The sequence below is a fragment of the Pelophylax lessonae genome, assembly GCF_965119305.1.
Source record: "Pelophylax lessonae genome assembly, chromosome: 1".
NCBI classification, from domain to species: domain Eukaryota; kingdom Metazoa; phylum Chordata; class Amphibia; order Anura; family Ranidae; genus Pelophylax; species Pelophylax lessonae.
The window spans coordinates 307293881-307320279 of NC_138768.1; the positions used below are offsets into that span (position 1 = coordinate 307293881).

At 44.3% G+C, this 26399-nt stretch overlaps 2 protein-coding genes across 3 annotated transcripts in view; one reads left to right on the top strand and one right to left on the bottom strand.

Annotated features, from left to right (window-relative positions):
• Window positions 1–17560, bottom strand: part of AP1B1 (adaptor related protein complex 1 subunit beta 1) — a 46492-nt gene extending 28932 nt beyond the window's left edge. Inside the window, exons 1-4 of the mRNA XM_082259638.1 lie at window positions 17429–17560; window positions 5113–5174; window positions 4921–5026; window positions 2757–2892 (exon numbers count right to left, since the gene is read on the bottom strand). Coding sequence (XP_082115764.1) covers window positions 2757–2892; window positions 4921–5026; window positions 5113–5149 — 279 coding nt within the window. The 5' untranslated portion in view covers window positions 5150–5174; window positions 17429–17560. The remainder of the gene's footprint in view (window positions 1–2756; window positions 2893–4920; window positions 5027–5112; window positions 5175–17428) is intronic.
• LOC309557044 (uncharacterized protein) lies at window positions 17476–26086 on the top strand. 2 transcript variants are annotated; one of them, XM_082259649.1, is made up of 3 exons: window positions 17476–17595; window positions 21165–21503; window positions 24880–26084. In XM_082259649.1, the coding sequence occupies exons 2-3, from the start codon at window positions 21181–21183 to the stop codon at window positions 25757–25759; spliced, it is 1203 nt and encodes a 400-aa protein (XP_082115775.1). In that variant the 5' UTR covers window positions 17476–17595; window positions 21165–21180; the 3' UTR covers window positions 25760–26084. The 2 variants fall into 2 exon arrangements, with proteins under 2 accessions (XP_082115775.1, XP_082115776.1); XM_082259650.1 differs by lacking the exon at window positions 17476–17595 and adding an exon at window positions 17636–17806 and having other exon boundaries at window positions 24880–26086.
• The last annotated feature ends 313 nt before the right edge of the window (window positions 26087–26399 follow it).

Here is a 26399-nt window from a genome sequence, read left to right on the forward strand (position 1 = left end):
CTCAAATGGCGGCCTGCAAAACCTTGCGGCCAAACGAGGCATCAGACGATGCCATTACATCAACTTTATAATGTTTTGTAAAGGTATGCACCGACGACCAGGTAGCCGCCTTGCACACCTGGACCACTGACGCCTGATGGCGAAAGGCCCATGACGCACTAAGTGCCCGAGTGGAGTGCGCCTTAACAGGGAACGGGGGCTCCCGACCCTTAATAGAATAAGCCTGTACCACCGTCTGTCTGATCCATTTGGAAATAGTCGCGGCAGATGCAGGCAACCCCTTTTTGGGTCCATCCGGGATCACAAAAAGTGAATCCGTCTTGCGAAACGAGTCTGTCGTTTTCAAGTATACCCTGATCGCCCGGACCACATCCAAGGAGTGTAAAGCAAACTCCCGAGGATGACTGGGCTTAGGACACAGGGAAGGTAATACAATTTCTTCATTCAGATGAAATTCTGAAACCACTTTTGGTAGGAAGGATGGATTCGGACGAAGAACCACCTTATCTCTATGAACCACCAGATATGGGGAGCGACAAGATAAAGCGGCCAGTTCTGACACCCTGCGTGCAGAAGTGATAGCCACCAAGAAGGCCACCTTCTGGGACAACGTAGGTAGAGGAATCTCCCTAATATCTTCAAAGGGAGGTTTCTGAAGAACCGACAATACTAAATTAAGATCCCAGGGTGGTAACGGCGCGCGCACTGGCGGAGCCAGATGTCGCACCCCCTGGATGAAATTCCGCACCAAGGAATGAGTAGCCAAAGGCTTCTGAAAGAAGATAGCTAATGCTGAGACCTGACCCTTGATAGTGCTCAAGGCCAGTTTCTGCTCAACCCCTTGTTGCAGAAAAGCTAATATTCGACTAACCGAATTAGACCGTGGACGGAACCCCAGAGGTTCACACCATGCAATGTAGGACTTCCATGTACGATGATAAATCTTTCTGGAAGTCGCTTTCCTTGCTTTAACTAGAGTAGGAATAACTGAAGCTGACAATCCCTTGTCCTTCAGCACCTGGGTCTCAATAGCCAGGCCGTTAAAGCCAGCGATCGTAAAGCAGGATGGAAGATCGGTCCCTGAGACAGTAGGTCCTCCCTGAGAGGAAGTCTCCACGGGACGTCCTCCACCAGTCTGACCACGTCGGCGTACCACGCTCGGCGAGGCCAGTCCGGAGCTACCAGGATTACTGGAATTCCTTCCTCCTCTATCCTGCGAAGAAGTCTTGGCAGTAACCCGAGAGGAGGGAAGGCATACATTAGCTGGTATTGCCCCCACGGGGCGATCAGTGCGTCTGCGGTCTCTGCTAGAGGATCGCAGGAGCGAGCCACGAATCTCTGTACTTTCCTGTTGAATCGTGATGCCAACAGATCCACATCCGGGGTGCCCCACCGTAGGCACAACTGGTGGAAAACTTCTGGATGGAGGGACCATTCCCCCTGATCCAGAGTCTGACGGCTGAGATAATCTGCCTGCCAATTCTCCACCCCCGGAATGAACACCGCAGAGATAGCTGGAACAAATCGTTCCGCCCAGCAAAGAATGCAAGCCACTTCTTTGGCCGCTCGGACACTCTTGGTGCCCCCCTGGTGATTGACATAAGCCACGGCCGTGGCGTTGTCCGACTGGATCCGAACCGGGCTGCCCTGGAGCTGCTCGGTCCAGTGAATCAGACAAAGTCTGATCGCTCTCAGTTCCAATACATTTATCGGCAACCTGGATTCTTCCAGGGACCAAAGTCCCTGGACAGATAACTGACCGAGAATTCCTCCCCATCCGGATAGACTGGCATCCGTGGTCACCATCGTCTAAAATATTGGCAGAAATGACTTTCCCTGGCTGAGCATCGGAGACCGAAGCCACCAGACCAGAGACTCTCTGGTCTGTTTGCTCAATCGGATCCGATTGTCCAGGGATTCCGGATTCCGATTCCATCTGAGAAGAATCTCTTGCTGAAGAATTCGGGTATGGGACTGGGCAAATGGGACTGCTTCGAAGGAAGCCACCATCAACCCCAGAACCCTCATGCAAGTTCGAAGAGAAGACCAGCTGTTGGATAGTAACAACTGGACTGCTGATTGAATCTTCCGGAGTTTCCCTACCGGAAGGAAAACTCTTGACCTGACTGTGTCTAGAATTAGACCCAGATATTCGAGCCTCTGGGTGGGAACCAGAAATGACTTTTGCTGGTTCACCAGCCACCCGAATTCCTGTAAAGAAATTATAGTAATTTCTATGTTTTGTAGCAGGGTCTGAGGAGACTCTGCATGAAGCAGGAGATCGTCTAGGCAGAAAAAAACTGATGCCTTGTAGCAGAGAGAGGGAGGATATACCCTCAGGGACTGCCCCTAAGGTGGAGCCAGAACGTTTTTTCTTTCTGCCTAGTCCTGCTCCTGCGGAGACAACATAACCCAGTTCTTGTGAATCAAAAAGACTACGTCTGTCAATGAGCGACAGAGAAAGTATATTTAAAAAATGAAATGGGAACAAATAGGACAAGTTCAGTTCAGTTAGTTTGCATATGCTTATGACAAAGCCAGATGTTCGGCCTTATTTAGGATACTTTTATATAGTTAAATGCAGAGATTTAGCAACATTTTAGAAGATAATGTGCAGCTACAACAAAGGTATTGCACATTTCAGTTCTTCCTTCTATGCCTATATGTAAATAGGGATTTTACTGGTAAAAGTTACAGAATAGTATGGGCTAGTTATTTAAGCACATTAAAGAGACCTTTACATCGAACAAACTTACCTTTACAAAAGTGTTTACAGCCATAATGGCCATGTCAGGCTGGCTTTTAGCGTAGTTCATCAAATACAAATAAACCAGCTTCTTCAGCTCCAAGTTATCTGTCTGCATGCAGTTCACAACATCAGGGAAGAGGGCACTGTCACATGAGCAAAACTACATTATACTGTGCATTAAGAAATACAAAGTGACGTACACAAGGAAAACAAGACAAAAATACACACCAACTGAATTATTTAGTTAATAGTCACCAGTATTGCCTGTGGGCTACCTGCAGTTAATCTTGCTAGGCACTAATAGTCAGAGGTAACCGTGTCTTAGATCTCACATTGCAGGTATACAGCTATGAGTCTCGTGGGCACAGAAGTGCTTAGGCGGCCTCACATGCTCGGAAGTATGCAATATCTTGCAGGTGGAATTCAAGAGAAAAGGTCAAGATTTCAGAATACTGAACAATTAACATTCCTAAATGGTCAGTATAACTTAGGAAACCTTCCCTTTTAAACCAAAAACGTAGTATAATGCAGCTTATTACTTCTTTTTTACCCATTTTGTTTTTCCATCTGTTGAGCCGGCCAATAATACACTCTGGATGGAGGCACAACAGAGACACCCTCACACAGCTGTATTATCAGTCTGGGGTATTTTTTTCTTAAATAACAAACATGTTATACTTACTTGCTCTGTGCAAGAGTTTTGGACAGAGCAGCCACGATCCCTTTCTTCTCGGGTCCTCCACTGGCTCCACTCCCTCCGAGACCACCTATAGCAAGCCACTTGTTATGAGAGCACTTGTGAGGGCTCGATCCCTAGCTGTGCTGTGTGTCCATTGACACACAGCACAGCTTGCACCTGTTGCCCTTTCTCGTCACTGGCTGTGACTGACAGCAGCAGGAGCCAATGGCTCCCACTGCTTCCTCAATCTCCAGAGAGGAGAGAGAGCTGCTGCTCTCGGGCAGAGGGGTGGACACACACAGCGTGGCTCGGCCCCTGCCCTCTGCTCTCTCCTCACAGGCTGCTATTGACAGCAGCACGAGGAAATGGTTCCCCTGCTGCCTCCATGGCCACCAAGGAGAGAGAGGGAACAGCTGCTCACGGGCACATTGCTGGATTCAGATTGGGTTCAGTAAGTATTTGGGAGGAGGGGGGGGGGAGGTGTGGAGGAGCTGAACACAGAAGGTTTTTTTACTTAATGCAGGGAGTGCATTAAGTTAAAAAACATTCTGCCTTTAGAACCACTTCAAATGTGTGGGTTTAGTTCTGCTTAAAGGCTAAACTCCAGCTAACACGCTTCAAGCAGTTACAGCAAACAGTTTCTTCAGCTGGGATAAAGCTTCTACATCATGGGTGTCCCACCTTTTGGCTTCTCTGAGCCACATTGAGTGTAGAGATATTTTCTCGGCCACATATATAATATATACTATAGTTAAGGTATACAAGTAATAAAATGCCACCACGCCCTCCTGTGCTGCCGCGCCCCCCCCCTCCTCCCAGCACTAATTTAACACAACTAGTGGATGATCCCCTCCGAAGCAGCCTCTGTGGCCGTGCCCCCGACTCGACTTCCTTCCTCCTGAGCAAAAAAAAATTGTCAGGGGGCAGTGGGCCGCATTGCCTGCGGTTCCGGGCCGCAGATTGGACATGTCTGTTCTACATAAATAAAAAGCTGATCATTTTAAGCATTCCTGTAGTGTTAAATGGTTTGTCCCAAACCTCCAACTAACAGACTAAGCTGTCCAGCAAAAGCGGCAGAGGAAGCTAAACAATATCAGACTTACTGGCTGGATCGTGAGTTGAAAAAAAAAGAAGGATAAAAAGCTTGGTAAGCTGCAATAGATTACTTTTAGGTTTAATGCCACTTTAGGAAAATTTGACATTTGGTGCCAATACGAGTCTGCTGAAGAAGAAAATTGAAATTAGCAGATCACCGTTTACCGAAATGGCTGACTTAGCATAGTCAGTCAATCACGTATGCAGTGACTGACAACTGGATGTTAGTAAAAGCCAAGTCAACTGTTCAGACTAAGAAACCTCTTCCATTTTCCACTAATCAGCCAGAGTGGAAACTATTCTTCATTCACTGGATGAAACCATGCAGAACACCAGACCTCATCAGCCATCTTCAATTACACCAGAAGCATGGTGAAATGGTACACCTCCTACTCACCTGACATCTTTCCCCACAGTCATAGAGGCAATGACTTTCTTTACAGCCTCCTTCTTCTTTTCCTTCTTGTCGCTGTTCAGTTCTGCTTTTAGCTCAAAGATCTCACCTGCAAGTGTGAAATATAAACTTAGAGTCTGCAGCAATTTCCAAACAAAACACTTTTTCCATTTCAGACCTCCCAAAACCCCTCACCTTTCTTGGTGGTTGTGAAATACTTCGAGTCTGTCATGTTTGCTCTGGGCTTTCACACCTAGCTGTAAGGAGAGGCAAAATGTCAGTGAAATGAACAGGGAATCGTTCTTCCAAGCGGTCAGCTGACTTTACAGGAAGGAGAGAAGCTACGCTACCCCCATTCAACAGGAAAAAAAACAGAGACAAGGTCAGAAGGGGAGAGACAGGATTAGATAAAACTATGGCTACAGCAACAGATCCTCCACCCAAACTTATCACTTATTTTGCAAAACATTCAAGCTGGAATAGAATGATATACCTAATCAGAAATAAAAAGAAAGAACCTCTAACGTGCATGTTTGTTGCCCTTTCATTCATTACTGTCAATATGAAGACGAAATGGTCGGCTTTATTATCGATTCATTTTACAAAATTTCAAAATAAATAAAGTGTGGTTCTGAATACAGTTTGAAAAGATGGCCGTTTCATATTAAAATAAGGCACCTTGGCTTTTGCTATTTAACCACTTGCCGACCGCAATACCGATAAACACTATATTACCAAAAGTATTGTGACGGCTGCTTTTACATGCGCAAGAACTTTAATGGCATCTCAGTCTTAGTCTGTAGGGTTCAATATTGAGTTGGCCCACCCTTTGCAGCTATAAAAGCTTCAACTCTTCTGGGTAGGCCGTCCACAAGGTTTAGAAGTGTTTCTTATAGGAATGTTTGACCATTCTTCCAGAAGCACATTTGTGAATAGGCACTGATGTTGGATGAGAAGGCCTGGCTTGCAGTCTCCGCTAGAATTGATCCCAAAGATGTTCTATTGGGTTGGGGTCAGGAAACTCTGTAGATCAAGAGCCTCCACCCCAAACTCACTCATCCACGTATTTATGGACCTTGTTTTGTGCACTGGTGTGCAGTCATGTCAGAACAGGAAGAGGCCGTCCCCAAACTGTTCCCACAAAGTTGGGAGCATGAAATTGTCCAAAATGTCTTGGTATGCCGACGCCTTAAGTGTTCCCTTCACTGGAACTAAGGGACCAAACTCATCCCCTGAAAAAAATAAATAAATAAAAAAAAAAAAAAAAAACCATAACCACACCATAATCTCCCCTCCAACAAATGATTTGGACCAGTGCTCAAAGCAAGGTCCATAAAGACATGGATGAGCGAGTTTGGGGTGGAGGCACTTGACTGGCCTGCAGAGTCCTGACCTCAACCTGATAGAACACCTTTGGGATAAATGAAAGCGAAGACTTCAAACCAGGCCTTCTCCCACACATCACAAATGTGCTTCTGGAAGAATGGTCAAACATTCCCATAGACACACTCCTAAACCTTGTGGACAGCCTTCCCAGAAGAGATGAAGTGGTTAAAGCTGCAAAGGGTGGGCCAACTCAATATTAAACCCACGGACTAGCACTGGGATGCCATTAAAGTTCATGTGCGTGTAAAGGCAGGCGTCCCAATACTTTTGGTAATATATTGTATATGTTGAGGTTTGCCAGTAGTTTACCGAGATTATGGATAAAGATATCAGCCATAATCCCAGTACCAATTTTTTCAGCAGGCAGCCAGCTTTTTTATGAAACCTGTCCGGGCAGCTTATGAGCCCCCCCCCCCCCCCCCCCCAAAATATGTGTACTTGCTTGTGTTTCTTGCGATTATCTTTTCCGTCGGTTTGCCCGAGAGACGATCCAATGATGTGGCCAGCTGCTCCTATAGGCGACCAAAGACTTAATACTCTTTGATGGACTCTATAGCCTTGAACGTCACATGACTTCACTTCCGGTCCAGGCTGGAAAAGGATTTTTGATCTTTTGCTTGTAAAGGTAAAGAAAAGATTTGGGGTCTTTTTGACCCCAGACCTCTCCATTAAGAGGATCTGTCAACCTTAACCTTATGTTTATTACAAGAAATTTTTATATTGATCAAAAAAAAAAAAAAAAAGGGACAGAGTAAAAATAAAACAAAATAAAATAAAAAGTAAAGTGTCCTCATCCCTCCATGCTTGTGCGCAAACGCGAACACATATGTAAACGGTATTTAAATCACACATGCAGTATCGCCGCGAGTGTTCGAGTGAGAGCAATAATTCTACAGTTAAGCTGGCCATACACTAGCCGAAAAATCGTTCAAACTCCTTTTCGAAAAAACGAAAAATCGGCCGTGAGAGCAGACTATCATGCCATTATGTAAAGACCAAATTTCAAACGATAAATCGTTCAATGGACATAAATAAATTCAATTTTTCATTCAGTTTGTCACATATGCCTAGTGCAAACAGTTCGGCCGAGAAACACATTAACCTTTCAATCTATCCTTCGTTCAGCAGAATTTTCCAAACTGTTCCTTTGATTTTTCGGCTCTGAAAAGTTAAAAACGATTTTCTATTTGTGCCCATTAACTGGACAAAAAACAAATGATCAGACCAAACGACAGATTTTCAAACGATTTTTCGGCTAGTGTATGGCCAGCATTAGACCTCTGTAACTATAAACAGGTAATCTGTAAAGGCGTTTAAGCCCCGGTTCACACTAGGGCGACCTGTGAGGCGACCTGGTCGCCTCACAGGTCGCCTCCCATAGGGAAGCTGCGGACCCGTTCTAATAGGAGCCACACAAGTTGCTCCGACCTAGAAAAAGGGTCCGGAGCTTCTTTGGGGCGACCAGGAGGCGACCGCCATAGACTTCAATGTTATGAAGTCCGTGGCGGCCGCTCCGAGGTCGCGGCGCGCTGCTCGCACCGCGATCTCAGAGGTCGCCCCGGGAAGTAGCGTCGCAGTAGTGTGAACCGGCGCTAAAGTGTCGCCTTGAAGATTTTGAAATAGCGTAGTTTGTTGCCATTCCAGGAGCATGCGTAACTATCTATTTAATTGGCATAACATCTTTCACATTATACAAAATGTATATAATGTATGTAAAGGTGTGTTTTTGAAAAACCACTGCGCAAATACTGTGTGATATAAAAAAGTTGCAACGGTCCCCATTTTATTCCCTAGGGTCTCTGCTAAAAATAAATAAAAAATCATAATGTTTGGGGATAGAAGTAATTTTCTAGCAAAAAATACAAATTTAAACTTGTAAACAAAGTGCCAGAAAAAGCCTGGTCGGCAAGCACATGCAAGAAGGCTCAGTTGTTTTGCCTTTTTTTTTTCCCCAGCTTTCAAAAAAGAAGGTCTAGATCAGGGATCCTCAAACTACGGCCCTCCAGCTGTTGCAGAACTACACATCCCATGAGGCATTGCAAAACTCTGATATTCACAGACAAGACTAGGCATGATGGGAATTGTAGTTCCTGAACAACTGGAGGGCCGTAGTTTGGAGATCCCTGGTCTAGATCAAGAGTATCCCACAACTTTTTTTATACGATATAGGTCCTTTATGAGTAAAAGGAAGCTACTTATTTTCATATGAAAAAGCCAACATTTTGCTAGTGGTTTCTATCTAATATGGGCAATATGCTGCCAGCTTTCCTTTAAAGCCCAACTCCAGTAAATATAAAAACCCTTCCTTGTAGAGGGGCTGTGCCCGCACTGCAATGGTTAGGTGCTTGTTTACCTTTAGGGGATGGGAAAAGAAAAAAACTAATTTTCTTACCCGATCCTCAGCTCCCCCACCAGGCGGCCCTCCCTCATGCTCTAGCGGTGGACTGTTCCTTGTGTTCTCACATCTAATACAGGGTTATGGGCTCTACGCTGGTCTTAATTACTTGATATGGCATCTGACCGCCGGAGTGTAGGGAGAAAAGGCTGCAGATACCAGTTTAATAGTGTGGAACAGTCTGAGGGAGCAGAAGATCGAGTAACTCCAGTCAGCTTTAAATGTTGAAATTCTGTGCCCTTCTTAGTCTTCTGAATTCACACATGCATTGGGTTTTTCTTTTTTTTCCCCCAGCAACGATGGTGCCACTATTCATCATCTCTGATAGGAAACCGAATGTATATCAATTGCACGCCAGTAAACTTGCTTTAAATATTCCTAATTCCTGTGAGAGGAAGCTACAGCACTGTACAGGTGACTGTCCTCACAAGATTCGGGGTTCTCAACTCTCTCAGGATCCAATAAGAAGACCTGCTAATGTCACCTTGCCCAGGCAAGCCCATCGGAAGCCTGGGAGTATGGTTAATCTTTTTTTTACAATTTTCTCTAAAAGTTTTTTTTTTTTTTTTTTTAATTCTGCAATGGAGTGTTTTGACAGCAGGGGTTGGAGGGCAGCCACATAAGCAGATCTTACATTTCAGTGAAAGGTCCCCTTTACTTGATATCAATGCTCTAAAACAAGAGGTCTCCAAACTTTTTAAACAAAGGGCCAGTTTACTGTCTTCAGACTTTAGCGGTGGCCAGACTGTGGTCAGTGGGAGTAAAAAAAATATGACACAACACCTGTGGTCGGTAGGAGGAGAATTTTTGCCCCATCAGTGGTGCCCGTGAGAGGAAGAGCACCCCATCGGTGGTGCCCGGGAGAGGGAGAGCGCCCCATCGGTGGTGCCCGGGAGACGAATAGCGCCCCATCGGTGGTGCCCGGGAGAGGGAGGGCGCCCCATCGGTGGTGCCCGGGAGAGGGAGAGCGCTCCATCGGTGGTGCCCGGGAGAGGGAGAGCGCCCCATCGGTATTGTCAGTGAAATAAATGTTTCAACATTTACAGTTGTCCTCATAAGTTTACATACCTTGGCAGAATTTATGATTTTTTTGCCATTTTTCAGGCAATATGAAGCATAACACAAAAACTTTTCTTTCACTCATGGTTAGTGTTTGCCTGAAGCCATTTATTAGCAATCAACTGTGTTTACTCTTTTTAAATCATAATGACAACAGAAACTACCCAAATGACCCTGATCAAAAGTTTACATACCCCAGTTCTTAATACCGTGTATTTCCCCCCTTTAACATCAATGACAGCTTGAAGTCTTTTGTGGTATTTGTGGATGAGGCTCTCTCTTCTTAGATGGTAAAACTGCCCATTCTTCCTGGCAAAAAGCCTCCAGTTCCTGTAAATTCTTGGGCTGTCTTGCATGAACTGCACGTCTGAGATCTCCCCAGAGTGGCTCAATGATATTGAGGTCAGGAGACTGAGATGGCCACTCCAGAACCTTCACTTTATTCTGCTGTAGCCAATGACAGGTCAACTTGGCCTTGTGTTTAGGATCATTGTCATATTGGAAAGTCCAAGCACGTCCCATGTGCAGCTTCCGGGCTGATGAATGCAAGTTTTGCTCCAGGATTTTTTTGATAACATACTGCTTTTATCTTGCCATTAATTCTGACCAAATTTCCTGTGCCTTTGTAGCTCACACATCCCCAAAACATCAGCGAGGCACCTCTGTGTTTCACAATAGGAATGGTGTACCTTTCATCATTGACCTTGTTGACTCCTCTCCAAGTGTAGCATTTATGGTTGGTGCCAAAAAGCTAAAATTTTGGTCTCATCACTCCAAATGACTTTGTGCCAGAAGGTTTGAGGCTTGTCTGTGCTGTTTGGCATATTGTAAGCAGAATACTTTGTGGCATTTGCGTAGTAATGGCTTTCTTCATGCGACTCGACCATGCAGCCCATCTTTCTTCAAGTGCCTCCTTATTGTGCATCTTGAAACAGCCACACCACATGTTTTCAGAGAGTCCTGTATTTCACCTGAAGTTATTTGTGGGGTTTTCTTTGCATCCCAAACAATTTTCCTGGCAGTTGTGGCTAAAATTTTAGTTGGTCTTCCTGACCGTGGTTTGGTTTCAACAGAACCCCTTATTTTCCTCTTCTTGATTAGAGATTGAACAATTCCTTGGATATCTTTTTATATCCCTTTCCCGTTTTATACAGTTCAGCTACCTTTTCCCGCAGATCCTTTGACAATGCTTTTGCTTTCCCCATGACTGAGTGATTGCAGCACTGGATGAAAGATGCAAGGGTCTGTCAGGAGTCCAGAAAAGCCCCGTACACACGTACCGATTGTCGGCCGTAAATATTCGGCCGCCGAACGATCGGCCGATTGTCAGCTTGTTAGTATGATGCTTCCGACAACCGACAGCGCATTTTCGGCCGAACAGAATCTGTTGTGCAGGCATTAAAATTTTTGTTGGCCAACACCAGAACGGCCGATTGTTCGCTAGTCAGTACAGATTTCGGCCGACAGACAGCAGATTAGCAAGACTGGGCATGCTCAGAAAAGAAAAAAGACAAGGAAAGTTAACCATCACATGACATCACTTCTGCAGTCGGCTGTTGTTGGCCGACAAAATTCGTGTGCAGTCTTTTGCAGTTTTCAACAGACACGACAGCCCTGGACAAAAGTCGGCCGACGATCAATACGTGTGTATCAATACGTGATCAATACGTGTGTACGGGGCTAAACTCGTTTACCTTTTACACACACACACACACACACACACTAATTGCAAGCAAACAGGTGAGGATGGTTACCTTTAATAGCCATTCAAACCCCTTTGTGTCAACTTGTGTGCATGTTTATCAGGCCAAAATCACCAGGGTATGTAAACTTTTGATCAGGGTCATTTGGGTAGTTTGTTGTCATTATGATTTAAAAAGAGTATACACAGTTGATTGATAATAAATGGCTTCAGCCAAACACTAACCATGAGTGAAAGAAAAGTTTTTGTGCTATCATTCATATTCTCAGAAAAAAGGCCAAGAAATCATAGAATTCTGCCAGGGTATGTAAATTTAAGAGCACAACTGTATATCAGTGTGAGGAATAGCACTATTTCTGTGGCAGGATTCCCTGAGAGAAGGCTAAAGGCAAGCAAAGGGCCGCATCCAGCCCACTGCTCTAAAAGATCAACTGGCCTAAAACATTTGAATGATTATCCACCTGAGAAATAATATGGTTGAAATACTGTACACAGGTTACCAACTACAGAAAGTCACCAGAAAATAAATGCTTGGGAGTGACAATCTTCAAGTGGAATGACACTGAGATCCTGATGAAGGAGTAGATTCCAAAATATGTCAGTAGTGGCAGAAGATTCATTTTGGTTACTCCACTTGAAATTCAATATTTTACCTGTAGTTTTGGGACAGTGCTCTGGATATGTAATGGGTTTATTTCAAGCACAACAATTGTACGTGCATCTCCATCATACAATATTTTGTAATTAAAGGGTTTTCTTCACAATTCATTGTGATTGTTTTTTTTAGGTTTTTAAATATACTTCAGCCCCCCTTCACATCGGTGTGATTTGACAGGTCAAATCACAGCCTATTGCCAGCAATGGGAGAGTCTCAATCAGTGCAACGTCGACTTTGCGGCCCCCCGCAAAGATTTCCAAAAGAAGTTCCTGCACTACTTTTGGCAACTTCGGGAGCAAATTTCAATAGACATCTGTGCATGAAGCTAAACAGATGTCTTTGAAGTCGCCCCCAAGTCCGACTGAAATGCAGCTTTGAAATCGTGCGAGTTCAGATAAACGAATTCAAAGCCACATTCAGTATGAACAAGGGCTCAGGGTTCTTTCATTGAAACAATGAGTTGTCTGTGGTCTAACCCAGTCCTCAGCAGTGGCCCTCTATCAGAATAATCTCAGGTTCAGTGAACCAATAGGCCGTTTATGGGCTAGTCCTGACCTCAGTGGAGGCCCTGTTAAACTGATCTCTGGTTCGATAAACCAATAGGGTGTAGTCCAGACCTCGGCAGAGGTCCTGTCAAACTGATCTTTGGTTCAGTGAATCAATAGGGTGTCTGTGTCTATGGGCTAGACCCGACCTCAGCGGAGGCCCTGTCAGAATATCAGGTTCAGTGAACCAATGGGGTGCCTATGGGCTAGTCCAGACTTTAGTGGAGGCCCTGTCAGAAAAATATCAGGTTTAGTGAACCAATAGGGTGTCTATGGGCTAGTCCGGACCTCAGCGGAGGCCCTGTCAAACTGATCTTTGATTCAGTGAACCAATAGGCTGTCCATGGGCTTGTCCTGACCTCAGCGGAGGCCCTGTCAGAATGATCTCAGGTTCAGTGAACCGATATAGGGTGTCTAGGGGCCTAGTCCAGACCTCAGCAGAGGCCGTCAAACTGATCTCAGGTTCCATGAATCAATAGGGTGTCTAGGGGCCTAGTCCAGACCTCAGTGGAGGCCCTGCCAGAAGAATCTCAGGTTCAGTGAACCAATAGGGTGTCCATGGCCTAGTCCAGACCTCAGTGGAGGCCCTGCCAGAAGAATCTCAGGTTCAGTGAACCAATAGGGTGTCCATGGCCTAGTCCAGACCTCAGTGGAGGCCCTGCCAGAAGAATCTCAGGTTCAGTGAACCAATAGGGTGTCCATGGCCTAGTCCAGACCTCAGTGGAGGCCCTGCCAGAAGAATCTCAGGTTCAGTGAACCAATAGGGTGTCCATGGCCTAGTCCAGACCTCAGTGGAGGCCCTGCCAGAAGAATCTCAGGTTCAGTGAACCAATAGGGTGTCCATGGCCTAGTCCAGACCTCAGTGGAGGCCCTGTCAGAATGATCGCAGGTTCAATGAACCAACAGGCTGTTGTCTATGGGTTAGTCCAGACCTCAGTGGAGGAATGATCTCAGATTCAGTGAATCAATAGGGTATCTTTGGACTAGTCCAGGATCAGCGGAGGCCATGTCAGAATGATTTTGATATCATATTATAGGCTTACCTGTAGGTAATAAATTACAAAGCGGACTTTACTATTGCTTTAACAAATGCATTTGTGTTATCCTATAATCAAACTTTTACCACTATTCCTCAACAGCAAAAAAAAAAAAAAATTACAATTACAGGACTTATTACAGGAAGAACTAGCTCCAGTGATGACTGTCTAATTTATAGGATTTCCCCGCAATACAAAAAACAAAGGGGAACTAATGTGTGTACACAGTTAAGTTTCAGTAAAAGCTGGTAGGACAAGCTCAGCCACTTTCTCAAAGAACAGAGACTAGCCCAACCAGGTCTTGGAACTCCCATGTGTTATATTATTATTATCCCTAGCAAAGAAATGACATTGTCCAAAATGAGTGAAACCTCGCAGTACAAAAGGGTTGGACAAATCCTCTATGCTGATCAGCCACTGCTACTAAAAAACAGGATAGTGCCACACGTTTGTGCCTTTTCCATTGTTTACAGTACAATTATTTGTACATTCCTTGGCTATATTTCCAACTCTGCTGTCCAAGATTATACACTTGTACTAGTATAACAACATAGACGATCGTCACAAACAGGGTGCTGTATTCATACACATAACCCCTCAATACACTAATCCAGCTATGCATAGATCCATCTTTGTAGTCAATACAGGCAGTTCCTGAGTTACAAACATCCAACTTACATACGACTCATACTTAAAAACAGAGGCAGCATGACTTCATGCTGGCCCCAGAAACCACCTGTCAGCAATCCCACATCACCGCATGGCCAATAACCCTTCCCTATGCTATCCAAAACCTACAAATATTTCTTTGGCTGGAGTTACACTTAAAAAATGTACCTGTTCCAACTTACATACAAATTCAACTTAAAGACTAAAGGCACAACTTTTTTTAGTTTGGGATAGAGTGCAGATAGATTAGAACCCATCAGTTTTTATTGCTGTCTGTGCCCCCGTTAAGGAGATTCCCCACTCTCCATTTGTCATTTTTATTATGATCATTGAAAGTAAAAGAAAATTCCAAATTTTGGGTTTCCCCAAAAAAGTAATGGGGGGAAATCTTCCAATTAAGACACTAGTTCTGGGGGCCCCAAGGAATTCTCTTAATTTGCAGGAAATTCCTCTCCCTTCCTGTTTGACTATGGGACAGGAAGTGAAGGCAAATCTCTGCAATAGGACAAAAAGAAAATGGTGGAAAAAAAATCTGACACGGGTTATATACCTTCCCTTGCTCTATTCAAAATTAAAAAGAAAAAAAGTTTGGCCTATAGTTCTACCTTAAGAACAAGCCTATGGAACCTAGCTTGTTCGTAATCTGGTGACTGCCTGTACCAAGACTCAGTTCACACTACTGCAATGCAAATTTTGACACAATTGTGTGACGTTGGTTGCTTTTTGGATGTGGTTTGCATATACTATATGGCCAAATCGGGCCAAAGTAGCACAGGACCCTTTCCCAAATCACATCACAGCTGCACTGCCTTTGTGTGGACGGACACCACTGGAAGCTGTGGAGGATATTATTTCTACTGTCATGTGATTCAGTATAACCCAAGTCGCATCTGAAATCATATCAGTGTAAACCAGGCCTGAGAGTGCCATCTAAAGTATATAGTACTTGTTTTTTTACAGAAAGGTACCCTCTAGGATGCCTAGTGATGTCAGTCAACCATTCCATCTCCCAACTATGTGTGGCACAATTCAGATACACCACAGCAGCTATAGAGGATTCATTCACAAAACATTAAAGCCCAACCTTTCCACATTTACAATTTAGTGCACTGCAAATATACATTTCAGGAGTACCATTCATCCCGACACAAGTCTGTTTATACCCGACTGCCCATAGAGAATGGAGGGTCAAATCGGGTCTGGCTGAAAAACGGACAGAAAGGGGTCTAACTGCTGTAGATGCCATTACAACAATGGGTGCTGCCATCTTCCAGGTCCAGTGCTTAGCGAATTGGACGAGGTGAAGGTTGTAATGTTGCTGACTCGCCTCCCCATCTCATCCGATTCGAGAATGCATTAATTGAGGAAAATTAAAGTTATTTTCTGAATGGTGCCCATGCTGAGTGAGTGAGTGTGGTTACTATGTACCAGGCAGACACTGCATTGAATCGGAGGGTAGCAAGGATCACTGCAGTTGTGGAGAATACTACAGTGATGTCCAGCTTTTCCAGGGATTAGCCAGGTATGAGACACGCATACTTAGGACCCATCCAGACTGGGTGTAGTGGGACAGCTTTGGCTGTCTATTCCAATTCAGTGCTACTGCAAGACATGGTAGAATGTCTTGTCTCCTATGTGCCCGAACTACATCTGGCCATACTTTTTAGCTCAGCACAAGGCAATCCACTGCCTCACACCTTGCAGAGGTCTGACCCGGGCCGCCTAGGCTCGGGACTTGGTAGAATCTATGTTGATTAGCGGGATGTACTTTTGTTCTGTGTTCCTTTTGGGGCTGCATCCCTGGATCTCCTTTTCATACTGAGTTGTTATGTCTTATAACTACTGCTATTCCTATGTTTTATTATGTATGTTTAAATTGCACTTAAACCAAATAAAAATCTATTGAAATCTAAACTTAAAGTGGAACTATACTCACCTTCAATGCAGCGAAGTGCCGTCCTGGAACTCTCCGCCGGCTGCTGACATCTTTGGATGGCAGGCTTCCGGGGTCTTGATTGCCAGATGTAGGAGTCATGTTAGCTTTGTCAATGCTGAATTTGTGCAGGGACACTGTACATGGGTGGACAGGCAGGTGAGTAGCTTTAATGCAGAAGACACAAAGCATGTCTCTTCTATATTAAAAATCCGGTCTGCCTGCCATTTTCATTAACTAGCCTAAAGTACCACTTTAAAGAAGAACTCCAGGGGACAACAAAATCCCCATGCAGTGGAGCTGTGTCCGCACTGCATGGGATAACTGCTCATTTTGTCCAGGGGTGCACCGAATAGTTATACCTACCCGATCCTTCGAAAAAAACAGTGCCCCCACGTCCAGCGGTGGCCTATTCCTGCTGTTCTCACATCTACAGCCAGTCTATGGGCATGATGACATAAGGAACAGTCTATACACAAAGCCACTAGCGTGGAGCGGTAGGGACCGGTCTTGTGCTTGGAGGATAGGCGGATTAGGTAAGTATTTCTCCGCTCTCCTCACCCCTAGGCAAAAAATAAGCAGTTAACTAATGCAGTGCGGTCACAGCTCTATCGCATGGGAAAAAAATAATTTGTAACTTGAATTCTTCTTTAAGGAAACGTCACACAACAGTTTAACAGGGGAAAAAAAGTGACCAGTGCGATACGCTGTGATTGGTGTGTTGTCACCACAGTTATCCAGCCAGATCGCAGCATACATAAGACGGTACGCTGTAACACAATGGCGGGTGTGAATGACCCCCAACATTGGTCCAATGTAACTAGACCACCCAATACATAGCTGGAATAGAGGTGGAATGTGCATTAGTGCAGTGCTGTCTCACAGCAGGGGAATGAATGGACAGAGCAGGGAAATAACAGGACAATGTCATTGTATGTCAGTGTCACCCCTTACTACAGACCCCCACAGTGTCACTCACCTGTCCTCCTCAGCACGGTGACCCTACTACACTGACAATCTTTCACCACCCCTCCCCCCTCATCAGCTGGTCGCCCACTTCCGGCTCCGGCCTCCCCCGCCCCAATCCCCCCATCTAGGAAAATAGCGGCACAGGCTGCCGGGCTGACCTGAGCGGAGGACACGGTGTCCGGTCCCGGGGCTCGGGCTGTTCGGATGACGAGGATGTTTAGTGTGTAGACCGGACTCCTCCTCCCTGTACTTCACCGCAAAGATGGCGGACACCTGCTGCAGGAAGTGACGCCGACGAGGAGCCGTCGTAATCCACGTCTACGAGGTAGAGTTACCATAGGAACACGGCAAGCTGGACCGGGAGAATGTCCGAGTTTAGATGAGGGAGAGGGCGAGCAGGATGGGAAGAGGGCGGCTGTGAGATGGGCGGAGTGATCGGTGCTCCCGGAACTGGCTGCTATTCATGGTACTGATCAATGGCAGCCATCGCTCCTTAGGGCTCTGTGTATACTGTCACATGTGATTGCTTGCTCAGGGTTAGTGCACGCTTTAGAATGGGGATGATGTCCTGTGTAATGTGCTGGTGAGGTAAGGGACACTGGGGGTATAGTAAGGGCCTGTGGGACTGTGCCTGTCATTTAGGCCTCATTCACAATGGCAGGTAGGCCTCTGTGTTCACACCTGGCTAAACACTGCCTCAGGACGCAGCAGCTTAGACCTCATTAACACTGGCAGGTAGGCCTCTACGTTATGGCTAAACACCGCCTTGGGGTGCAGCAGTGCTCCATGCAGCTAAGGGGCTCATTCACACTGGCAGGTAGGCCTCTGTGTTCACATCTGGCTAAACACCGCCTCAGGACGCAGCAGCTTAGTCCCCATTCACACTGGCAGGTAGGCCTCTGTGTTCACACCTACCTAAACACCGCCACAGGGCGCAGCAGCTAAGGCCTCATTCACACTGGCAGGTAGGCCTCTGCGTTCACACCTACCTAAACACCGCCTCAGGGCGCAGCAGCTAAGGCCTCATTCACATTGGACTTGTCAACGTGCGTAGGCGTCATTCGCTTAAGCGTACCTATACCTGTGCAAAGGGCCATCTTTGTCCACACAAGTGTTCCATGCATCTGCATGCAGGCGGTCCCATTTGTGTCTATTGGAATGCAGAAGCTGCATGTACATAGTCACTGGTCCCAGTTTACAGTTGTGGGGGCCCTCAGCCACTGTGTCAAAATAGACATGAATGGGACCGCCTGCACAAGTGTTCCATTCATGTCTATTGTGACACGGTGGCTGGGGCCCCATGCAGCCTTTGCATCCCAATAGCCATGAATGGGACCACCGGCATGCAAATACATGGAACACTTGTGCAGGCCTTCCCATTCGTGTCTATTGAGACACAGTGGCTGTTCGCCTGTCAATTTTTCAGGCCAACTTGATTGAACAGTCCATTCACTCCTATGGACTGGTGAGTGTAAACAGACTTGTATCCTGGCTACCCATACAGCAGAGCGGGCTCTGTCTGCGTCTGCTTAACAGAAACTGAGCGGACACAGACCTGTCTCCACTCAGTAGTAATGGGGTATATGTCATTGTGTGTACATAAAGGTCTATGCAGAACAGCAAAAAAGTTCAGAGTCCAGTTGGAATGTTCAGGATACCTTTCCACTGATCTCAATGCACCAGATGCAGCACCTCTGAAGAGAATGAACTATCTCTAGGCAAACAGATAAGAACAGCAGTGCTGCGATCTGATTGTAGTATATTAACAGATTTATTGTGGTTCGGGTGAAAAGACTATGCAATTTGCATAGTGACAGTTAAAATCAGGCTTATCGCATAGTAAGGGCTTCTGATGGACAGTCTCACAACAGCAGGGAACCACAAACCAAGATAGAAGTACTGGGTAGATACACCTGCAGGACCTAGAGAGCACACAGCGGGGTACCAAATTAAGTGCAGCATTAACCGCTTGCCGACCGCCGCGCGACTATTTACTGCGGCGGTCAGCCCCTCACAGGCAAAGTGACGTAGTACTACGTCGCTAGCCTGTGAGGGTCTCAGGAGCGAGCACGCGCCGCCGGAGGCGCGCTCCCGGACAACCCCGCGCGTGTGACTGGCGGACCCGATCGTCCGCCGGTCACTCGCGATCGTCGGTGGAGAGGGAGAAAGGCAGGTGGCTAATGTAAACAAGCCGTCTGTCATTCTCCCCTGTGTAGAAATAGTGATCATACGGTTCTACTATGTAGGACCGTTGATCACTGTTCCTACACTTCAAGCCACAGCCAATCACAGTTAGAATCCCGCCCCCTAGGGACACACATAGCCCCTCCCTCTTAAAGTTAACCCCTTCACTGCCAGTTTAATTTTACAGTAACAGTGCATATTTATAGCACTGATTACTGTAGTAATGTCACTGGTAACCCCAAAAGTGTCAAAAATGTCAGTCAAGGGTCCGATCTGTCCGCAGCAATGTCGCAGTACCGCAAAAAAAATCGCAGATCGCCGCCATTACGCGTTAAAAAAAAACAACAAAAATGACAAAAATCTTTCCCTTTGTTAGTAAACGCGATAACTTTTGTGCAAACCAATCAAAATACGCTTTTTGCCATTTTTTTTTACCAAACATAGGTAGCATAAAACAAATTGGCCTAAATTTTTGTTGGGGAATTTCATATAAAAAATGTGAAAAATATTGTTATTTTTGCAAAATTGACGCTCTTTTTTTGTTTATAGCGCATGATCAAAAAATCGCACAGGTGATCAAATACCACCAAAAGAAAGCTCTGTTTGTGGGAAAAAAAGGATGCCAAATTCGTTTAGGTACACCGTCGCACGACCGCGCAATTGTCCGTTAAAGTCACGCAGTGCCGAATAGCAAAATAGGCCCTGGTCAGGAAGGGGGTAAAATCTTCCAGGGCTTAAGTGGTTAATAGTATTAAGAAATACTTGTAAATTAGCAACTCGCATGGGGAGAAGAAATGGCACTTGTATGTAATCTGTGAGCGGTCGGCTCATGCATCTGGGATAGAGAGCCTCTTCCTACAACTTGTAGCCTGGCAAGTCCAGACATTAGGCTGAATGACAGCTTAGACGAGGAAGTGGTAACCAACAAGGTGGCATAGAGCTTCTTGTGGGATGCAGAGTAGACCAGAAATTATGTCACCTGGGTGTAAGGGGGCGGAGCTATGCATTTCAAGGCTGCCCAGCCACCTGGGAACTGAGGACTTTAAACCTGAAAGTGCTCAGAGGCAAACACTTCCAGTTTTAATGAACACAAGGAAGTCTGAGTACAGACATTCTCTAATAGCCATCTTGAATATTCACTAGTGTCAAACGCCTTTGTGAGGAAGCATTTTTTAGGTTAAAGAAGAACTCCTGGTCTCCTGTCACTTTAAATACTTTGGACAAACTTGGGTAAAACATATTCTTACCGTGCCAGAATGGTATGGCTGCTGGGCCTGCTATAATAAACTGTAGCATTTGCTACATACAGTAAACACTAGACGCAGATGGTCACTCACAGTGCACCTCAGCAATTCCCGAATAGCTTTGTATGGGTGTCAACAAAGATGACCCAAACAAGGTATTGAAAGTGACAGGAAACCTGGAATTCTTCTCTAAAGTAGCACTAAAGCCTAAACATTTTTACCTTAATGCATTCTCTGCATTTAAGGAAACCCCCCACCCCCATCTGTCCTTTTGAAGCATTGTCTCTGAAGCTTTTCAAACACCTTGTAAAATATTTTTTTTTTCTTTTTGGAAAGAAAACCATTTAAAGAGGATGTGAGTTAGTGATTTGATTGGAGGTGTGTTTTTTTTTTATACAAGTCTTGGCTGTTGCCTATGGCAGTTTTTTGTGCTATTTTTTTTCTATTTTAATTCTTTCATTTTTAGAACCAACCGATAAGATATGGATTCCTATACAGTCCTCTACCTGATGTTGGGTTTGGTGCAGCTGAAGCTGCTTTTGGAGCAAACAACGCAGCGGAGGAAGAAGAGGCCAAATCGTAGGTACTGGGTGCATCCCACTGTCTCCCGCCGACTTACCAAAGGTCACTTTCATACCCTGTACCATGAGCTACGCAGGTACCCACAGAAATTCTATGATTATGCTCACATGAGAGTGGCAACTTTTGATGCTTTGCTGGAAATACTGAGACCGCGCTTAATGCGAGCAAGAACCAATATGAGGCTTCCAGTTTCTGCAGAAGAGCGTCTGCTGGTAACACTGCGGTAAGTTGGGTTTTCCCCATTTCCAGTTACTAGATTTATTTACAGTGTAATCAAAGGTAAAAATACTTACCGCTCTTCAGCTGCCATGATTGGCTGACGCAAAGAGCTGCGCATCTTCACTGGTCTCACAATTCGATTTGATTACAATTATCATGTCATCGATTCTCCGATGCATCACGATTACTGCCCATGGTTTTAATCAAAAACCCATCAGTGCAGCCCCACCAGTGCCTGGATCACACAGAGCGGCGATCTCCCGATGTATCACAGAGCTTGGATTTGAATTGCCCACTGTCAACAGTCCTGCCTCCTAGACCGACTCCTATGATAGACGTCTCACTGATTCAATTTCCAGGCATTGGATCAGTGTGCTGTCTTATCATAAGAGCCAGTCTGGGAGGCAGGACTTTGTTACAGCGGCCACCGAACATTTCAGATCCAAGCTCTGTGACACAGCGGGGGATCCCCACTCTGTGTGACATACACAAGGAGAGGAGGAGGGAGGGAAAGGTGTATGACAGGGGCGTGCTGGGATGATGCCATTGATGCAATCTCGATTCAGCCTTTCTCTGCATTGATGCAGAATAGTTTATGGCTGAATCGCGATGCATCGATTACATGATTATTTTCAACACCCTTACTGACGTGGACTGACCTGTGCGTGCGGTGGAGTGACATTACCCTGGCATGCAAGCAGAGTGCCAGGATGTAAACTGAACATAAGTCCACGTATCTTTTGCAATAAAGACCCTGTGCTTGTTCACAATTGTTTTATTTATTTTTTTCAACTTAGGTTCCACTTTAAATGACTGTTAAATTAACCACTTGACCTCTGGAAGATTCACCCCCCCCCCCCTTCATGACTAGGCCATTTTTGCGATATGGCACTGGGCTACTTTAACGGACAATTGCACAGTCATGGACTCTGTACCCAAAAACATTTATGTACATTTTTTTTCTCCCATAAATAGCTTTCTTTTGGTGATATCTGACCAAAAATTAAAAGGTGTGTGTGTGTGTATATATGTGTGTATATATATATATATATATATATATATATATATATATATATATAATTTTTGCTATTAAAAATATCTTAAAGAAAAAAATGTCTTCATAAAGTTTAGGCTAATACATATTCTGCTACATAGTTTTGTTTAAAAAATTCCTAATAATCGTATACTGATTGAGTTACCAAACATTTTAGTGTCTACAAACTATGGGTTATTTTTTTATAGAATGTATTTGTATTTATTTTTATGAAAGCGAGAAAGGGGATCCGCGCTAAGGAGTGGAAATTGAAAAAAAAGAAAAAATTAGCTGCGGCCCACTTCAAGATATAACCCTGAAAGGGATATATAGTAAATGAGGGGGTGTGAAGTGATTAGCGCTGCCTGTGTTGTGTTAGTAAATTAGTATATATAAAAATGTGTGATGTCAATCTCTCAGTAACTAGTATCCTCTGGCCATATATAGTGTGCAAATGACCTCAAACAAATGATCTCACATGTGTCACATATATAAAGATGTATATATCAAGTGCGATTTATTTTTATACTAGTAATAGCGGCGACCAGTGACATATAGTGGGACTGCCATATTGCGGTGGATAATCGGACCCTGACACTTTGTGGGAACCAGTAACACTAATACAGTGATCAGTGCTAAAAATATGCACTGTCAAAGTACTAATGACACTGGCTAGAAAGTCTTTAATCATCTAGGGCGATCAAAGGGTTAATTGTGTGCCTAGCCAGTGTTTTTGTGTGCTGTATGTGGTGCTTTTACTAGGGAAAGAGATGGATTTTATTCCCTGCTTTGTAGGGACACAAAATCCATCCCTTCCCTCCTGTCAGAACAGAGATCTGCCTTGTTTACATAGGCAGAGCTGCATTCTGTGTGTTTTACACACGATCAATGGGTGCTTTTGGACATCCAGTACCCGGTACTTGATCGGCTTCAGCTGTAATTAATCACAGCAGAAGCAGGCTACCGGCCATGCGCGCGTGTTTTCCCTCGCCGGAAATGTATAATTGCGCATATACAGTATCTCACAAAAGTGAGTACACCCCTCACATTTGTGTAAATATTTTATTATACCTTTTCATGTGACAACACTGAAGAAATGACACTTTGCTACAATGTAAAGTAGTGAGTGTACATCTTGTATTACAGTGTAAATTTGCTGTCCCCTCAAAATAACTCAACAAACAGCCATTAATGTCTAAACTGCTGGCAACAAAAGTGAGCATACCGCTAAGTGAAAATGTCCATATTGGGCCCAATGTGTCAATTTGTGTGGCTGGAGGAAGGGCTGGAAATGCACGTAGATTGGTGATCTTACCCACAAGTGGAAGCGGGTACCTGTCAAAACCAGGTACCCGCTCCCCCCAAGAAGTGCCAATTGTTGCAATAAGGGGGGGGGGTGCAAACAAGCGGAGCTTCCCTTTTTGGGTGGAGCTCTACTTTAAATAATCCCCAATAAACATCTTTAATATGAATTACATTTAGGATTACCCAAACTGTTTGTAGTATCCGCTTTGTTGTACCATTCCATATATTTAAATGCTGACATAAATTGTTGCATCTCCTCCAAATCTAGGATATAATTTATGAATTGTTTCCAACTCTTAATAAAATGAAACTTGAGAATAATTTTAAATTCACACCAAATTTTTCAATATACAGCATTTTTTTCATATATCTTATTAACTCAGGAACCGTAGGGATGGCACCTTTTTTATATTTTACCAAAAAAATGGGTATTATGTATTTTGTGTGCACAAATATTGTGTGACATAAAAAAATTGCAACAGCCAACATTTTATTCTCAAGCGCCTCTGACTTCAGAAAATACCCAGTTGGGGGTTCTTAGTAATTTTCCAGGAACAAAATGCCAACTTTAATATGTATGTGAACAATTTCAAAATTGCCCCAGTAAGGCTTCTTTTATTTGGATAGAGTGGAGAGGGATTAGAACACCTGTCAGTTTATATTGCTGTCTGTGCCCCTGTTAGGGACATTCACCCTCTCTATTTGTCCTGTTTACTGTTATGAACGAAAGTCAAAGAAGGAAAAAAAAAAATTCGGATTGACATCAGAAAATGAGTAGAGGGTAAATCTTCCAATGGGGACACTAATTCTGGTGACCCAGTTGACACACCAGGATTCCCTCAGTTTGAAGGTATTTCCTCTCATTTCCGGTTTTGGATATGGGACAGGAAGTGAAGGGAAATCTCCGCAATGGGACACAAATGACAAACAGAGGTTTTAACCCTCCCTTACTCTATCCAAAATTTAAAATCAAAGTTTTTCCTTTTAGTGACACTTTAAGTAATATAAAATTAATTTCTTATGTTGGTTACTTTTTTTACAGGTTTTTGGCAACAGGGGAATCCTTCTCCGCCTTGCATTTCCAGTTCCTATTAGGCAAAGTCACAATACATACTATTGTGCATGATACATGTGATGCTATTTGGACTCTTCTGAAGGATTTTGTAATGCCAGAGCCGACTGAGGAAAGATGGATCGAAATCAGCAAGGAGTTTGAAAAGAACAGCAACTTTCCACACTGTATTGGAGCATTAGACAGCAAGCTTATTCGGATTCAAATGCCCCCAAATAGTAGCTCTAAATTCTGCAATTATAAAAAATATTTTTCTGTTTTGCTGATGGCTATTGCTGATAGCAATTACAATTTTGTTGCCATTGATGTTGGGACGTATGGAAGCTCTACTGACTCCCAGGTTTTCCGAAACTCTGCTATGGGAAAGAAGATTATGGATGGAAGATTTCATATTCCCAGTCCCAGGCCTTTGGAAGAAAACGGAGATCCCTTTCCTTATGTAATAGTGGCAGATGATGCATTTTCACTGTCTACCTCCATCATGAAGCCTTATCCCAAGCGGGGTCTGGATGTGAAAAGAAAAGTTTTTAATTACAGGCTAACTCGAGCTCGACGTTTTGTGGAGTGTACCTTTGGTATACTAACCAATAAATGGAGGGTGTTTAGAGGCGCAATTCAAATGAACCCCAACAATATTGATACAATTGTCAAAAGTGCATGTGCTCTCCATAATTTTGTGTGTCAAAAGGAGGGGGGATATAATTATGACGATTCCCTTTCCCATGATTTAGAGGATGTTTCCTGGCCCTCTGTTCGAAGTACCAATGAAGCATGCAATGTTCGGGAGAAATTTGCCAATTACTTTATGTCTCCTGCTGGAGAGCTTCCGTCACAGTATTCCAAAATTTAAACTCCTTACTTTTTTTTTTTGCTAATCTCTGATAAACCTTATCCTCTACTGTGAAATTGAAATGTATGATATTTGTTTGACTAGCTGAAGTATTTTTTGGAATGTTTCTTCTGAGTGTCAGTTTAGTATTGGGTAAAGTAGGGATTGGTTAGAAACTTTATATGCCTGTGTCCTTAGTGGGGAGATTTGTGTTCTCTTTTGGCCAGGTGACCATTTGTATATAGTGTACGTTATGGGCACATACAGGAATCAAAACTTAACTGAGGGTGTTACCATTTTTTGAATATTAAAAAAAAAAAAGTTTGCTATAGGTAAACTGTAATCAGAAGGGAAAATGCAAGTTGTCTGGCTGTTAAACTGCAACGTTTAAACTAGCAAAAACTTGCAGCCTAAAGCATACCGACAGCTAACATTAGGAGATGTCTTACCAGTTGACTAAAATAAACTTCAGAAATGGACAAGATAACCTATACCAAAAAATCTAATTTTGTTCTTCTGTCTACATCTGTAGTAATATTCAACCCAACCCCCCCCCCCCCCCCCCCCCATATAGCCATTAACACCCAACACCCCATTTATTTGGTCACGCTGTATTCACAGTCAATACTATTGTATTATCTTTACTTGCCTTTTGAATCCT